This window comes from Myotis daubentonii, chromosome 11, assembly GCF_963259705.1.
Source record: "Myotis daubentonii chromosome 11, mMyoDau2.1, whole genome shotgun sequence".
In the NCBI taxonomy this organism is placed as follows: Eukaryota; Metazoa; Chordata; class Mammalia; order Chiroptera; family Vespertilionidae; genus Myotis; species Myotis daubentonii.
In genome coordinates this window covers 57,853,254-57,870,963 of record NC_081850.1, presented here as the reverse complement: position 1 = coordinate 57,870,963, position 17,710 = coordinate 57,853,254, and the positions used below count along the sequence as shown (strand labels likewise).

The 17,710-nt window shown below is 46.8% G+C and overlaps 2 protein-coding genes across 2 annotated transcripts in view; both read left to right on the top strand.

The window, feature by feature from the left end:
• Nucleotides 1–17,710, top strand: part of GRIN3A (glutamate ionotropic receptor NMDA type subunit 3A) — a 141,730-nt gene that overhangs the window by 114,503 nt on the left and 9,517 nt on the right. Inside the window, exons 7-8 of the mRNA XM_059657523.1 lie at nt 15,980–16,144; nt 17,516–17,592. Coding sequence (XP_059513506.1) covers nt 15,980–16,144; nt 17,516–17,592 — 242 coding nt within the window. The remainder of the gene's footprint in view (nt 1–15,979; nt 16,145–17,515; nt 17,593–17,710) is intronic.
• Nucleotides 8,307–9,161, top strand: PPP3R2 (protein phosphatase 3 regulatory subunit B, beta). Its single transcript, XM_059658781.1, has one exon. It carries the CDS (start codon nt 8,368–8,370, stop codon nt 8,878–8,880), a length of 513 nt encoding a protein of 170 aa, XP_059514764.1. The 5' UTR covers nt 8,307–8,367; the 3' UTR covers nt 8,881–9,161.

Sequence of the window (17,710 nt, the reverse complement as noted above, 5' to 3'; positions counted from 1 at the left end):
GGAATTATATGGTCACCTAGTAATAAGACATGAGAAACACTTTTGGCAGTTGGACATTAATACCTGGTCCCTTGTGAGAACCTTGATCTATTCACCTCTCATTTCTCAGCAACCCCAAAACTGTCTGGCGGCAGTTTCTCTGGAGGAAAAACTCATTTTTTCCAAATTCCAGGGCTTTATCTCCTCCCCAGAGTCACCTAGGAAATTGCAAGTCCAATTCTGCAGACCAGACTCCGGCAATTTTCAGAGCGGAATTTTAAATTGCCCTTAGATGTTTCCTCACAATCCTCCCCGCACAACCGTGCCTCTGCCCACAGTAGACTCATCGTAGATCAATTCCACGGGGAAAGCATATGGCAGGCTTTACATGTCCTTCATTTCCTTTGTCTCAGAACAAAAAAAAAAATTTAATTTTTTTTCAAGTCACTGAGTGAATTTAAGAGCTCCAGGTAATGTCTTGTAAAATCCGTTATTTACAAATCAGGAAAGGGAAGTCAGCAGATCACAGTTTAGCTAACTCCCCAGATTCTTCAAGGAATTATTAAGATACATGACGACACCTCTTTTCTAAAGTCTACTGTAAGTAATGGGCTGAGTAACGTATCTTTAACCAACTGGGAATAGTAAAAAGGGAAGAGGGAACAGTGATCTTGGCACAAAATAAATATCACACTCAAACAGTCTGAGTAGAGTTCTCCAGAAACCATTTGCAAAGATACAGTTTAAGGAAACCAACCGAAAGAGTGCAGTCTCCCATGGCAGGTACCCTGAAGGAGCCATTACCACGCCCAGGCTCAAGGGGGGACAACGGGGAGCGCCATTCCTAGAACCCAGTGGGGAACAGAGGGGGCTTTCTACCGGAGTTGGCGCCCCTGGTTAGGGAAAACCCCAGTGACCTGGACGAGAGGGCCAGGGAGTAAATGCCTGACATCAGTCTCCTTCGTGTTCCCATCTCCCTCCACTGCCTTAAATCAAGGCAGCCATCTGTGGGGTCCATAGGAGACCTTCCCAGGGCGCAAAGCAGGATGGGGAAAGGTGAGGAGTGGATGGGGGGGGGGGGGGCAGGGCAAGGAATGTCCACACGCCCCTTGTGGCAGATGGAGGTGGGGCTGGGCCAGTTAGAAGAAAGTGCTACAGCCTGACCATCTGAGAATGCAGCTCCCCCACCTGCAGACAGAGGGTCCACCTGCAGGCAGAGGCCAGGCCTTGTGCTGGAAGGAGAGAGAAGTAGGACCAGGTCCACTGAAACGACCCTGGTCTTGGGAGTCAGACCACCCTGGCTCTTCCATGACTACGAGGGCCAGGCAGCTTTCTATTCACTGGGAAATTTACATAGCCCCTCGGCGCCCCAGTTTAATTCATATCTTGCTGGGTTGTTACAAGGTTTTCTGTCTCTGAATCCAGGGGGTTCATGTTGTTACTGAGTGCTGAGGGAAACAAATACTCACTAAGCAAGAGGTCAAAGGTTGCAGTGAAAGGAGCTCTATCCTTGGAATCCAAGGAGTTCGATTGCATGGGGTAGGAAAAAGGAGCAGTAACATTTGAAACAGTCAAAAAGTAAATCATCACACTTTCCAGTGTTCGTTATGATCAAGGCAAGTGCACTGTAGGAAACTTTGCCCCATTGCATCCTTGACCTCACCTTCAACTTGACCCTCCCCCATCCCTGAACTTACTTCCTCCCTGACCTCACCCCATTTCTAGCTGCCAACCTCTACCTGACCTTTAATGCACTCTTGACCCTTCCCATCCTTGACCTCCCCACTCCTGAACTTCCAGTAAGGGATGGGCCACAGGGCAGGGCTGAAGATGTCTGTTAAGGACACTATTAAGTAATTTTTTAAAAGCCTAAGTTTAAATTGTGTGTTTTCAGGAGCCTGTAGAGCAGCAGTTCTCAACCTGTGGGTCACGACCCCTTTGGAGGTCAAACGACCCTTTCACAGGGGTCGCCTAAGACCATCGGAAAACACATATATAATTACATATTGTTTTTGTGATTAATCACTATGCTTTAATTATGTTCAATTTGTAACAATGAAAATACATCCTGCATATCAGATATTTACATGACGACTCATAACAGTAGCAACATTACAGTTATGAAGTAGCAACGAAAATAATTTTATGGTTGGGGGTCACCACAACATGAGGAACTGTATTAAAGGGTCGCGGCATTAGGAAGGTTGAGAACAACTGCTGTAGAGGAACAAATGTAAACATAACCATGGTGTCAAAATATCCACATCAGCCCTAACCGGTTTGGCTCAGTGGATAGAGCATTGGCCTGCGGACTAAAGGGTCCCAGGTTCGATTCTAGTCAAGGGCATGTACCTTGGTTGCAGGCACATCCTCGTAGCGGGTGTGCAGGAGGCAGCTGATGATGTTTCTAACTCTCCATCCCTCTCCCTTCCTCTCTGTAAAGAAATCAATAAAATATATTTTTAAATATATGCATGCCTTTCAAAAAGGTGCATGAAAACACCATGAACAAAAATTACCGAACCTCTCTGAGCTTCCTCTTCTGCAAACTGTAGGTAGAGCTCTTTGAGGTTTCTGACATAGCATAAGGGATAGAGATAAGGTACATAAAGGTGCCGGACGTGTAGTAGTGCTGAGTGGGTGGTACCTGTCTCCATCCTGACCCTACCATGACCCACTGAGTGGCCTTGGACAAATCACCTAAGCTCTCCTGAGCTCACTTCTTCACCGTAAGACTGAGCGTGCAGCAGTCCAGCTTAGAGAATGCCGTGGTTCTCAAGGGGGTTCATACAGATCCTGGAACACGGGGGACAGTGAACTACCCGGCCTCCATCCCTGACCATGGCCCCACACTACCAAAATGTGCATCTGTATGCACATTTGAAACCTGTTAATGTTGTTCCCTGAGAAAACAGACTTTTCTCATGGCAGATCCATTCTTCCCTCTGTTGATTTGAGCGGCAGGGGCGAAGGAAGGGTTAGTCAACTATACATTGAAAGCCAAAGAAATCACACAGCCACATCAAGAAGCTTCAATGTCGGTCAATTTTCTGTCCAGTTTATTTTTTAAAACCCAAAGGGAATAGTACGGGGGTGCGTGAGGGGTGAGTTTTCCCGCAGTCTTTTCTGCTCTTGACAACTAGGTCACGTCTCAGTAGCTCCCTGCCCTCTCCCCCTCCCCCCTCATCCCTATCCCTTTCTTTTTCAATTTAAAATGTCACTGCTATTCAACCTGCTGAAACGTACGGAGAGGCGAGGGAACTTAATGACTGTAGATTGCTCTAAATTGAAAACCCGTGTATGCCGAGAGCCACCTTGACAGCTGAGTGCTTCCCTTGGAATAGCCTACGTAATTAAGTTTAATATTTAAGCCAAGCGGGGGGTCACACGGAACCTATCCAGGTAGTGCCTTCTGGAAACCTCAAGAAGCACAGAGCTGTTCACGCGTCCTTTTAAGATATGGAGCGGAATTGCACCGAAGAAAGGGAAACCAATCTCAGAAAAGCCTCATCTTCTTGTACTCTGCTCCCAGAACAAATTCATCCATCCATCCGTCAGGAAACATTGAACTCCTGCGTGCCCTCCGTGCACCCAGTGCAGCCTATGGAGAGAGGAATACAGAGCTCACACGCAGGAAGAGATACAGGCAGACCTGTGGGCAGAAGAAGCTACAGCGTAGAACTGGGACACAGGCAAGCCCATGATTCACTTATGGGAGAGCAAGGAGTCAGCGAAGGCTTCCTGGAGGAGGTAGAGTTTGTAGAGGGAGAACCCTCCAGCTGGAGCCTGAGCAAGACACTGAGGAATGGAATTATAAACAATGCCATTTGGCCCCACCCTCCAGATGGACGGGACTCCACGCCATCTTACCGGTGCTGTCCTTGGGGATTCAAAAGTTACAGTTGGGCCCCCTTCCCTAGCTCAGCTGTTCTGCAGCCACAGCCAGAAGCAGAAGTAAATGATAGGCCGTTCGCTTTTCCTGCGTTCTGCCTTGCAGCCCCCTCCTCCCTCCGTAAGAGCGGGGACAGCCTTTCTAGGCTCCGTATGGAAGGCCGTCTGGAATAACGGCAAGAATTTCTGCTCTGGGAGTAGACACACTGGGGTTTGACTCCTGTCTCCATCATTGTGTGTCTTTGCAAGCCACGCAGCTTCGAAAACTTCCCGTCCTAACCCCAAAACTATTATTAATAGAGTCTACTTGTAAATAGTGAAATATATTTAATGAGCTGGTTTGTGGCGTATACTTAGCTGAACAAATGTTTCCTTCTTCTTCCCTGAGTATAGAGCTGTGCACAGAGGAGAAAAACATATTTGGTAAATAAGCACATACAAGAAATTACAGTTGGTGCACCCTCCCTCAGGGACCCAACTGTGAAAAAGCAGGAGCATTTTATAATTATAAGCATCTCAGAATTCCAACATAAACTTTTTTATGACTTATATATGTTATACAACTGAAAACTTTTTTGGCAGGACTTGAGAAATACATGATTCTGGCATTTTCTTCATGCAAAGTGCTGGATTAATCAGCTTTTTTTTTTCTTGCTTTTACTTTTGTTTTTTGTTTTTTATTAAATTATGGGGGTGTCATTGGTTGATTAGATTATATAGGTTTCAAGTGTACAATTCTATGATACATACTTTGTATATTGCATTGTGTGCCCACCACCCAGAGTCAAATCTTCTTCCGTCACCATATATTTTACCCCCTTAACTACCTCCTACCTCCTTCCCTCTGGTAACCACCACACTGTTGTATGTATCTGTGTTTTTCTTATTTGTTTATTTGTTGCTTTCTGTTTCATACCCCACATTTGAGTGAAATCATATGGTTCTTAGCTTTTTTTTTTCTGATTTCACTTACTATATCCTAAAGATCCATCCATGTTTTTGCAAGTGGCAGTATTTCATCTTTTCTTACGGCTGAGTAGTATTCCATTGTATATATGTTCCACATCTTCTTTATCCTGTCATATGTTGATTAACCAGCTTTTATAGTATCATGTTATTCCTTTCTTCCAACTCAGCTTTGAGGTTTGAGTGAGAAAACAAGATGGCTTATACAAGCCATTCACTTTAAACAGATCTTGAAAGAAAAAGCAATACTGTTTACTTTAAATGTGATGGAGGGTATTTCAAGTCAGGTTGCTGGGTAGACAGACTGGAGACCGAAGGACAATTCTCCTGGTGTTTTCCTCCCACCCCATATCATCACAAGGCTAGGGCGGCTTCTTTGTTGCTCTCTGGTTACTAAGTTTGAATTCTGATACAATGAAAACTAATTCCAGCAAGTGGCCCATCACCTTGGCTAATGACCAAGTAAACAGATCTCATGGAATAAGGGTCTCCTCTTTTATACACCAGAGATGCTGGGGGCATAAATTATACTGTCAATAGTTCTTGCTTTTCCTCTGGTTAAATTCAGTGAGCTCAGGAACATTTATGAATGTTATTTATTTACTATGCAACTAAAAGGTGTGAACAGTGGCCAGACTGATTAGGACTATTGTGAGAGTCTTTCTTTTTTTTTTTTTTTCTTTCCTTACACTGAAATCTATGGGTGATCCATCACAGGAAACAGGTCTCCTCCCTGATTATTCCCTGGGCTAAGTAGTTGCCTCCAGGCTCTGGAGATTCCAAGCTTGAAGTAAACAAAGCATGAAAGTGTGTGAAGATTGCCATCTAGTGGCCATGATGCGAGGTGTCACAAAATAATCAGAAAGGGGAGGGCTTCCATTCCAGCTAAAGGTCCAGGTTCCCTGTCAAGCTCCCAGAATGGCCTTTATAAGCCTCAGGTCTCATCACTTACATTTCTATTGGTCTTATTTTTGCACATAATCATCTCATAATTCTTCATCTGGAAATTCTTGAGGAAGAAAAGAATAACTTGCTGAAATGGAAGGACCATCAGGCTCCTGATTTCTTCCAAAGCACTCTGTCAACCCTTTTAATTTAGTCACTACAATGAATGTCCAACTCTCCAGATGCCTCCACAGTACAGTTTTGAACTAAAATAGTAACAAAAAACTGTTTTCCATAGAAATGACTAAGATTAATCGCCAGAGAAAAATTGAAACAAGGCAGTGAGCCCCATAACAATGTTGAACTAATACGACGTTTATGAAATGGGGAATAACAGAGCTCAGCCTCACATTGTTATGTCAGATCCGACATCACATCACATCCTCTGTGAGGCAGGAGTAAAGCAAGTCTGGTTGCACACATTCAGTGAAACGGTACCATCTTCCCAAGATTGTCTATTCCCTCATTAAATTAGTTAACTCTTGAGATAATATTCCTCCTCTTACATCATATTTCTATATGCACTCCCTCATTTCACTCTTACAATAGCCACATGCAGTAGATAAAGCGGGTGTAATTATTATCACCTTTGACAGATGAGGACACTGAGGCTGGGACAGCAATAGCTCCTCTGAGAGCTCACAGCTAATAGAGGCAGAGTAGAGCCTGGGGAGGGTCTGTTTAATTCCTGTGCTCCCTCTACTACCCTCTTGATACCGCCTACCAACACACCCTCATAAAGGAATACACTTACTAAAAGTGTCCACGCTGACCACTCCTTTCTAAATGATGACCATCGATCGAGGTGCTAACTCTGGGGAAAGTCAGTGAGGGTTCCGTAAGAGTGGCTGATGGGCCAGTGAGATTGGTCACTGGATTCCTCAAGCCTGCAGTGGAAAGTCTGTAGTCAGTCCCAAAGAATGCTGGACTGGAGGAGCCAAAGGTAATGCTGGTAAAATGCTTAGAGCCATGAATGGCCTACTGTAAACGGTATATGGGGGGTGTTCATTCAAGGGACATAACATGCGTGTAAGTGCCCAGTTTGCCAAGTATTCTTTCTCCACCAGCAGGGTAAATAATAATAAGATTAGTAATAATAACAATAATGATAATGATTTATCACGTTGGCTAACATCAGCTTTAATCCTCACACACGTGTACAAAATCTATCACTGGCTGGATTTTACAGATGGAAAACTGAAGCAACTTTTCCAGGTAAGGTTTGATGCTGGGTCTTTCTATCTTATAATGCCTCTTTCAGATCTAGTTAATTCAGCCAGTTGGGATAATAATTCCATTTGAGTCTCCAAACCTCTCCTTTTCCGTTAAACTGTCTGGATCCAGGGGTGAGGTACCCTGTGGCCGTGTGCCAGTTTCAGCATGGTTGCCTGTAGGTGATGTTTTAGCTGAACTGATGCACAGAGAACATGCCAGCATTTTTTTAATGAAGGAATTTTTGCCCCCTTCACATTGATTTTGTGGCCTGGGGCTCCCCCGAGTGAGTCCCTGTGTTGTTCCTGAGCCAAACTGATTTCGTGTGCAGTGGGAGCACCTGACGTGCTCCTAAGGGGGGAAGGAATGCGAGGGCGGGTGATACTAATCTTCAACTAGTAAAAGGACACGTCAGTTCAAGCGAAGTCGGGGAGAGTGAGATGGCCAAGAGCCACCATGACTCTCAACACACGCAAAAGGCTGCCTGGGCACACGGTGCTCTGCGGGGCGGCCACCGGGCACCATCCAGCAGAGACGGGGACTGTGCATGAGACATGGATGCAAAGAAATAGGGTGATGGAGACTCTGCTCCTGGGAACTTGTCTTGAAAAAGGCCCGGAATCCAGCATTGTGTGCAATCCCAGGAGCGCGATGCCCCCTGCCGGCGATCCGCAGGAGTGTGTGCTGTGTGAGCAGTCTCTTACGAAGACCCTGGACCCCGGGTCCTGAAACGGGCCAAGGCCCGCGGCACCCGAAGGCTGTCGGTCCCGGCTTACCCTGTCGGAGAACTGGGGGATACGCACTAGCATCCGGTGTGGTGTTCCCTCACCTGGTCCTAACACCCTTACACGAGGCCTGTGAAATAAGGAAGCAGAAGGAGCCCCTGGCTGCAGTTCACTGCCATCGGCGCACATTCACGGGGCGCAGCTGTACGCCAGGCACTGTCCCGGCCGCTGCGGTGATGGCACCAACGCAGCCCCTGCCCCTCGCAGCTTACTGTGCAAGGAAAGAAGGGAAAGTGAGGAGGTGAGGAAAGGAGGTAATAGCCGGAGGACGGGGTGATCGGGAAACCTACTGGGGGCGGAGAGCAGGAGGAGGGGAGGGCAGCCCCGCTCTCAGCCTCTTCGCTCCCGTCTCACCACCTCCTCCACCCCGCAGGCTCCCCCTCTCGCCCGTCTCCTCTCCTCCACTCCCTCCTCTCTCGCCAGCCCCTCCTCGCCCCGCCCCCCAGCGCCGCCTATTCCTTGGTCTGGGGGTGGAATCCCGGGAGCCACCCCCCTCCCCCCGCCCCCCACCCTCCCTCGGCGCAACGGTCCCCGCAGGAGCCGGGCGCCCACCGCCCCCGCCCCGCTGCGAGCCGGCCTGGCGCCCACGATGGGGAATGAGGCCAGCTACCCCGAGGAGATGGGCTCCCGCTTTGACCACGAGGAGATTAAGAGGCTGAGCAAGAGGTTCAGGAAGCTGGACCTGGACTCCTCGGGCGCCCTGAGCTTGGACGAGCTCCTGTCCCTGCCCGACCTGTGGAACAACCCGCTGGCGCAGCGAGTGTTCGAGGTCTTCGACGCCGACGGCGACGGCAAGGTGGACTTCGAGGAGTTCATCGTGGGGACCTCCCTGTTCAGCGTCCGGGGGGACGAGGAGCAGAAGCTGCGGTTCGCTTTCAGCATCTACGACATGGATAGGGACGGCTACATTTCCAACGGGGAGCTCTTCCAGGTGCTGAAGATGATGGTGGGGAACAACTTGCAGGACCGGGAGCTGCAGCAGATCGTGGACAAAACCATCATCATCCTGGACAGGGACGGCGACGGGAGACTCTCCTTCGAAGAGTTCAAAGTCGCCGTGCAGGACCTGGAGATCCACAAGCAGCTGGTGGTGGAGGTGTGAGCCTTGGGGAAGAGCGCCACCCAGCCGTGACCTTGACTGTCGCTATCTCTTTCAAGGTCAGCTCAAGAAGCCCTTGAAAGTATTGCTCTTTGTAAAGTCGCCTTTTCGGACACCAACCTCATAACCAACTCAGTGTCGTTAATAATTCTCACCGTGATTCAGGGGGCCACCTGGAGGAACCTGGTGGGGAAAGAGGAGGAAATGGCTTTTATAAATGTCTTTGTCTTTGTTTTGATTTGGAGACCAAACTATAAAGAATGGAGATGAACTTTAAAAGTTTAAAAAAAAATAAATAAGGCAAAAGCCCAGCCAGTGTGGTTCCGTTGGTTGAGCGTCATCCCCTGCACCAGGAGGTCACCAGTTCCGTTCTTGTCAGGGCTCATGCTGGGGGTGTGGGCTCTCTGCCCAGTAGGGGGCGTGCAGGAGGCAGTGCATTATTTTCTCTCTCCCTCTCCCTTCCTCTCTCTGAAATCAATAAAAGTATATTTTAAAGAAGAAGAAGAAATATATGTGTGTACATATAAATATATCTTTGCCTTTATTTTGTATGTATTTTTTTAATTTTCACTTACTGACTTTTTTATTGATTTGAGAGAGCGATTAATTTGTTCCACTTATTTATGCATTCATTGGTCAATTTGTTGTTGTTAATTCTCACCTGAGGATATTTTTTCCATTGATCTTTACGGAGAGTGGAAAGGAGAGAGGGAGGAGGAGGAGGAGGAGGAGGAGGAGGAGGGGGAGGAGGAGGAGGGGGAGGAGGAGGAGGGGGAGAAAGAGAGAGAGAGAGAGAGAGAGAGAGAGAGAGAGAGAGAGAGGAAGAAACATCAATGTGAGACACATCAATTGGTTGCCTCCTGCATGCGCCCTGACCAAACTGGGGATCGAACTTGGGAAATCAAACCCAAGACTTAAGGGCCAAGGCTCTACTGAGCAACACCAACCAGGTCCATTGGTTGATTCTTGTCTATGCCCTGACTGGGGATCAAACCGGCAACCTTGGCTTATCAGATAACAATCTAACCAACTGAGCTACCCAGCCAGGGCTCACGGATTTATATATGGGAAATATCTGTACACATCCAGTGTCCGGTGAACAGTTTTCATTTCCTTGTGGTGTTCAGGTGTCTTTGACAGATGTTTAATGTCCCATTGTAGCAACAGGGACGCATATATTTCTCTTGCCTGAGCACCTTTTAATCAATTCCATGGGCAACAGAAACCATCTTTCCCTTTCCCAGGCCGCAGCCCCCTCAGGATGCATCTAGAAATCCCTGAGTATATGTAATGCCGGCCAGGATAACCTCTAAAAGAGACATTATGTATATATTCTGCAATGTGCACAGTAAAATACGGAAATTTTAAAATCATGACCAAGGGTTTGAAACATGTGGATTGCATTTTCACATTTAATAGGAGGAGGAGAAGAATTTCAGCTCTAGAGTGGCTGGAATTAAACCAATAGCTCGATCCATCTACTTACTATGGTTACCCAAGGCTGTGTGGCACGAATCTTGAAGTGAGAAGTTGTTTCTAGCTTCAGCAACTGGGAAGATCTGGCTTGATGTGGCTTTTGGGGAAGGAAGGCCATATTTACTTCCAAGTTAGAACGCTTTGACTTTTCTCCCTGTGCTGGTTGCCAACAAAATCTGTACAATTTGCGGGGGGGGGGGCGGTGGGGGGTGGAATAAGTAGTTAACATTCACTGAACCACTGTCCAAGATAGCTACATTTGTTGTATCATTTAATCCTCAGAGCAACACTGTAAGGTGAGTGCCATCTCTCAATTTTACAGATGATGCTGTAGAGAGATCTAGAATCTTCTCCAGGGTCTCTCAGCTGGTTAGTGGCAAAGCAAGAACTTGAACCAGCCTTTCTGGCCCCAAATGCAGAGCTTTTCCCACCTCACTGCATTGTCTCCCATTTTGGTGATGCCTGTATTTACTACCTCAAATTATTTCTGATAGTCTTATTATTGAATTCAAGCCTCAGTTTTCTCAAAAGAGGTGAACAGCTTGTCAAGGAGGTCCCACCTCTTTGGTATGCATTGAAAAAAAACACACACATATTGGCAAGGTAGTCTTAAATCATCTTCCGCCTTCATCGCATCTTAAAAAATAGTGACAGTATTTAGATTAAACTGCTAACAGCAACCAGCATCCTTTGAGTCTATAGAGATCAGTAACAATATGTTCTCATGAATCCTGTATTAACCGCCTGTGTCTGCTCTCTACCATATGTTGCAATCCCCAAACCACTAGACACTTCTTTTGAAACACAGAACAAAATATGGACCCAGAGCAGTTGGTTTATCCTCTAAGTTTATCATGCTTTAGAAGAATTCTCAAGGAAAAACCTTTGAGGAATTTTCTTTTTTTAATTACAAACTCCATTCTTCCCTTATGCTTTTGATTCTCTCTGTTAGCATGTAGAGTAGGTAGTTATTCTGGCTACTTGTTCTATCTATTTTGCATGACTTGAAAAGGAGAGGTCTTTTTCAAATGAAACACCATAACATTGAAAGGACACTAGCAGCAGTAAAGCCATATAGATCAACAAATTCAATCTAACAGCTCAGAGGCTAAATCTGACCCACAAATAAATTGTTGCACTGTTAGTTTTACATGGTGTTTATCCTCACAAATATTTTATTTGCCAAAATCTTCAAAAATCGGAAGATTTCTTAAAAATCAAAATTACCAGGGTGGGGTGGCCTTTTCTTGGCTAAATTACCTCTGAAGTGTGGGCTGAAATTTTCCCACTGGAGAAACTAACATGCTCCACTCTTTAGGACAAGAGCTCTAGGTGGACTGGCATGGTCATTCTTTTAAAAAATAAAACAACTGGTCATAAAACATTTATCCCAACAAATGGTATTTTTTTAACGACTGCAACAACAGAAGAGTTCACATAACACAAACACAGCTGTATCACATTTCAAACCACTGTCTAATAATAAAAGCTAACGGAAATTTAAAAATGGAGAAACATCAATATGTTTGGAAAGGGGTTAATAGCTTTTTTTCAAACTTTTCTGAAATGCGTAATTGGGCAAACGATATAAATATGATTCAGACAAAAGGAGACGGGGAAAACAAGCATTGAAAACTAGCCTCATTAATTGGAAAAACACAAAGGAGAATATTGAAAACAGGACAACAGGGTTAATTATAGAGCAGGGTTATTGGAGGAGTGAGCACCTGTGACTGGGGCATCGCCGGCAACACTGGGAATGGCTGTTAACAGTGGCTGTGGTACACCCAAAGTCAAAACAGTTGCAGCATCTGACCTGGTAACCGCACCCATTGCAATTTGGGGAATGGTTACTTATTGATAAAACAGTTCAGTGAGATTGGGTGGGCCAGAGTGAGCTTGGAAGGACAGAGGGGAGCCATCAATGACTGAGATCTGTCCCTGGCTGAATCCTGGGACAGTCTTCTGTCCCCGGCTCTTAGGAGTGTGGACTGCGAGTGATCAGCTGAAGCTGTAGGTGAAACAATGAAGAAAATAAAAAACACACTTTAGTTTGCAGTTCTTCACTCTCATTATGCAGCTCTCGACAGCATGAGGCTGGGCTGTTACTGCGTCTCTGAATGTGATGTTTCTTCTCATGTCACAACTGCAATCATCGTTTTGTCTACATCACTGAACTTTATTTTAAAGATCTGACATTGAATATTCATTGCTCCTCTCTTCCTCCTCTCCTCCTCCTTCCTCCGACCAGTGATATATGTCAAGTTGAGTGGGTCCCACCTTATTTGAAAACAAGTTCTCCTGGGATGGTGGCGGCGGGGGAGGGGGGGGCGCGCGGGGATTGGGGAGGTGCAGGAAGAGTAAGAGAGGCAGAAGGGGAGGCTGGGCTGAAAAAGTACAGCGCGCTCACCCCGGTCCTTGGGGACGAGCGGCCAAACTGCGGCTGCAGCTGTGCATCGCACACTCAGGCTCCGACACAGTGTAAACATTTCCAGTGGCGCTCACAGGCAGGTTACTGCGGGTTTTCAATTCCGACGGTGAGTTTTGAATAAAAATGTCTGCAAGTTCTTAGGGGGAATAGACAGAGCTCAGATGGCCAGGGATCTGTCAATGGTGTTCGTTTGAAAGGCAACGTGGGCTTTGGCCACAGACAGACCTGGATCCACAGCCCGGCTCCCCGTTCGTTAGCCGTGTGATCGTGGGTTAGGTCGTTAATCTCTATATTAGATGCCCAGTTTTAAAAAGTAACCACTTCTATTTGTCCATTAGTGTGTGGGTGTAAACAACAGAAATTTGAAGGGAGAGAGGTATAAAATAAGCTGAAACAGCCTCTTTGTTACTGAGGTGGTAAGAGGAAAATGAGACTATTGGCTGCACAAGGACACACAGAGGGAAGCCGTGTGTTTAAAGGCGAGATGACTCTGTGTGTTACACTTTTCTTCTTCGTCTTGGCAGCGCCTTCTCAGAAAGCAGTGCCAGTCTGTTTAGTGTTTTGCTGAATGGTTGATGATGTTCAAGTCCAAAGCGAATTGCCGCAGTTTGCTCTTCATCCGTAGCAGTAATAGCACACTGAGTCCTTCTGTGATGTCTAGTTCCTGTGTCCATTATGACAGGTGCAGGCCAAAAGCTATGTCCAAACACATTTGCATATACTTTCCAGAGATGAAGTTATACAATGGACACCACCTGTAGAAAGACATCCCAGGAAAGCTCCGGTACCTGTGTGGCCCTCGGGCCCCGTATGCCTCCTCACAGAGCCCTACTGGGGCCCAGCATTCCTCTCCCTAGGGCTGGCTTCCGCTGGCATCCTCGGGTGGTTGGTCCACTCTTCCTGCCTGTGTCTCAGCCCCCTGGACCTGGACCTGCTATGTCCCTGCTCACCTGTAGTCATTAGTTCACCAGCGATCTTAGAGCCTGAGCCACAGCCTGAACTAGCGTCGTGGAGGAAACCAGATCTGTGGCCCAGGCTCCACCAAAGCCTGAGGTACCCCAGCTCTGCCCCTGAGCGCTGCCCCCTACATACACTTCCTGGAATACCCAGGAGGCCTCGCCATGCCTGAACCGTGCCTGGCTGGCAGTTTCTCCTGGACTGGGAGTGGAGGTGGGAAAATGAAAGAAAGGGAAATCTCTGCAAGAGGATGGGAGGCTCACCCACACCAGTCAAACGAGTTGTTTAAGAGGGTAGGCTCTGGCCGGCTGGTGTGGCTCACTGGTGGAGTGTTGTCCCATGCACCCAGAAGTTGCTGGTTCAACTCCAGGTCAGGGCACATGCCCGAGTTTTGAGCTCCATCCCCAGTAAGGGGTGTGCAGGAGGCAGCAGGTTGATGTTGATGTTAATGTTTCTATCTCTCTCCCTTTCTCTCTCTCTAAAAATCAATAAAAGCTTTATATATTATTTTTAATATATTTTATTGATTTTTTACAGAGAGGAAGGGAGAGGGATAGAGAGTTAGAAACACTGATCAGCTGCCTCCTGCACACCCCCTACGGGGGATGTACCTGCTACCAAGGTACATGCCCTTGACCAGAATCGAACCTGGTACCTTTCAGTCTGCAGGCCGATGCTCTATCCACTGAGCCAAACTGGTTGGGCGATAAAAACTTTTTTTAAAAAAAGAGTGTAGGCTCTGGAGTCAGACTTCCTGGGTTCAAACCCCAGCTCTAACCTTTCCTACTTCTGCGACCTTGAACAAGTTACTTCACTCGTTTGTTCCTAAATTTCCTCGCCTATAAGATGGAGATAACAGGACCCACCTGATAGGTCGTTATGAATATTAAACAAGTTGCTGCACTGATAAAGAGCTCAGAACTGTGCCTCCCACATATTAAGTGTTAAGTAAATATTGATGATGATGATGATGACGACGACGACCACCACCAAAAGCCCCCAGCAAAGGGCTGACACTCAGGCATCCCAGGGCTTGCCCTCCCTCATGACCCATGCCTCTTGCACCCTACCCCTAAGTCACAGTCCCTTTCCAACCCCCTACATCACTGTGCCAGAAGGTCACACCTTTTCTCTTTTGTTTCCACCACCATAAGCTTAGAACGGGTACTTTTCCAGCCGAGCCTCCCCGTCTGCCTCTCCTACTCTAAATCTTACCTCCTGAGTCAGCTTCTCCACAGAGCCCAGGGGGTGTGGATCAGGTATCACGGTATACAGGTTTGCTTCCTCCCCAGACTCAGGCTGATTAAAGGCAAGGACAAAACCCTCCTGTCTCCATCCCGTGGGACTTGGAAGAGTGCCTGGCACGCAGTAGGCACTCAACCTATCCAAGGTCCATCCTTCTTCGTGACTGACTCTTGCCATCGATGTCAGTGACTGAATAATACCTGTTTCGTAGAGAACTCGGGAGGGTCCTCTTAGGTAGCACATGTAAATCGCCTAGCCAAGTGCTGCCACATGTAGTTACTGTCACTGTGGTTGCTGTAACGGCAGCAGAGCCCAGGCTTCGGAGCAAAACAAACTTGGACCTGCAGACCAATTCTGCCACCTAAAACCTGCAGGGACCTCAGTTTCCTCAACTATAAATTGCAGTTATAATACCTATCTCCGGGCAAAAGAGTAAGCAATCAGCAAACATTAGGTGGCTTCAATTTCTCCTCCGTGGCTGACTAATTTGGGGATCTGGCTCCATTTATCTCACTTCTCTGCATCTGTAAAATTAGTACATGGAATTAGTTGATCTTCGTGTTTCCTGCCAGAGCTAAATTTCAAAATTTTTGAATTCTTCATCTTTTCCCCTGAAACCTATTCACTCTAGGTCCCTGAGAGAGGTTCTTTTCTTGATAACTATTCACTGTTTTAATATATCAAGTTGTTTCATCTCTCGGACTCTCCCTCCCTCCCTCTGTAGAGGCTGTAGCATGGTCCAGACTCAGGACCCCTGCACAAGCCCAGGGCCATTCATACAACAGGACTAGGTGTGAGTGGGACCCCAGGACCTGCGCTCCATCCTGGCTGGGCTGCTTTCACAGTGCAGTGGAAGTGGGGTCCACAGGGCACGCAGGGGGACAGACTCTGCATCCTCGGGCGATGCAGAAAAAGAATCTGCATCACGAACGAACAAGTGTGGGTGCAAATGGAGCATCACACCCGTGGCCTCTCCTTTCTGTTCTGCCCCAGACTCTGCAGATGGGCATCAAGCACTTCTCTGGGCTCTTCGTGCTGCTCTGCGCTGGGTTGGGTCTGTCCATCTTGACAGCCATTGGTGAGCACATCGTGTACAGGCTGCTGCTACCACGAATCAAGAACAAGTCGAGGCTGCAGTACTGGCTCCACACCAGTCAGGTGAGTGACGCGGGCGTCTTGCTCCGATGCTCCCAGCCGTCAGAATTCCCAGTAGTGGGAGGATCCAGAGCTCCAAGTCAGACCGACAGTGACACGTTACCAAGGGAACTGAGGTGGTGTAGACACCCTCCGTGTACAGGTCAATCTCCTCCATCCCATTCATTCACTTTCCCCTTAAATTAAGCTCTCCCATAAAGCCCCTTCCTTTTCTATAACCCTCCACTGCTGCTCACAATGGAAGCAATAGAATTGGGTTTTTTTAAACCTGGTTTCACTTAAATAGTGGCAGTCTGAGGAGATGCTGTGAAAGATTTTTTTCCCTACAGATGCTTTTCATGCCAAAATTGAAACCCATTAAATGAGCTTGAATTCCCTGATTCCCTTTGAGCCCACCGGCCCTGGTTCTCTCTGAATTTTCAATGGTTCAGAAAATGGGGCCCCTTTTGCCTCATTCATCTGTTTTGCTGACCACTTTGTTGTCACAGTAGTGTTTTTTTTTTCTAGGTAGGTTACTATCACTGGTTTGGTTACACTTGAACCCTGTTTTCCTACCTTCATCCTGGGAAGTATTTGGTCTCTTAAGGAGAACTCTGGTCTGCCTGGTGTGGCTCAATGGTTGAGGGTCAACCCATGAACCAGAGGTCACCGGTTCGATTCCCAATCAAGGCATGTGCCCTGGTTGCAGGCTCAGTCCCTGGTGGGGGTTCTCTCATCAATGTTTGCATCTCTCTACCGCTCTCCCTTCCTCTCTCTAAAATCAATAAAGACATATTTTTAAAAAAAGAGAACTCCACAGATCAGTTTTGTTCTCAAGTGTTCTTTCCTTCTTTGTTTTAGCTGCTGGGGAGTTCAGACTTCTTCTTCTTTTTTTTTTTTTAATTATGCAGGCATCCTGGTATAGTTAACAACAGAGTTGGTATGAACCAGGCCCAGAATGCCAACCAGCTTCTGGCTGCTGTTCTCCCAGCTGTGTAACACTTACCTATGTACACAGCAACCTAGGCAGCTGCCTATGGCTGGGACAGACTTTTATTTTTACTCACCTTTAGCAAGTGCATTGGGCCCTTTGTCACACCTTAGTGTGACAGCTCTTCTATATATCACATACCTTTTTACAACCCAGAGCTTTTCTAAGCTTCCTATCAAATTACTTTTTTCCCCCTCCTTGTAGAATAACTTACTAGTAGACTTAGAATTTCTGTTCTCTTGAGATTTGGGGCTGAATGTTGATCTGTTTCGGGCACCTCTGGACATTTGTTTACAGAGGCCAAGGCTTGTCATGACGAGATACACCGTTGAATCTCAGGCAGTGCTTTGGCCCTGACTGTGTGTTCTAATAACCTCTGTGTGTGACTCTGTTCTTTCTGCCAGAGATTACACAGAGCGCTAAACACGTCATTCGTAGAGGAAAAGCAGCCGCGTTTCAAGACTAAACGTGTGGATAAGAGGTAAGAAGAGACTGGGTTTCTTCAGATTTGTTAATGTAAAAGGTTAGAGATGAACTGAGACTCCGTGCTCAACAGGAAAATTATCTATAATAATAAAAGCATGATATGCTAATTAGAC

Excerpts from the sequence above, each read along its gene's own strand:
- PPP3R2 (XM_059658781.1), top strand. The coding sequence starts at position 8,368 with ATGGGGAATGAGGCCAGCTACCCCGAGGAGATGGGCTCCCGCTTTGAC.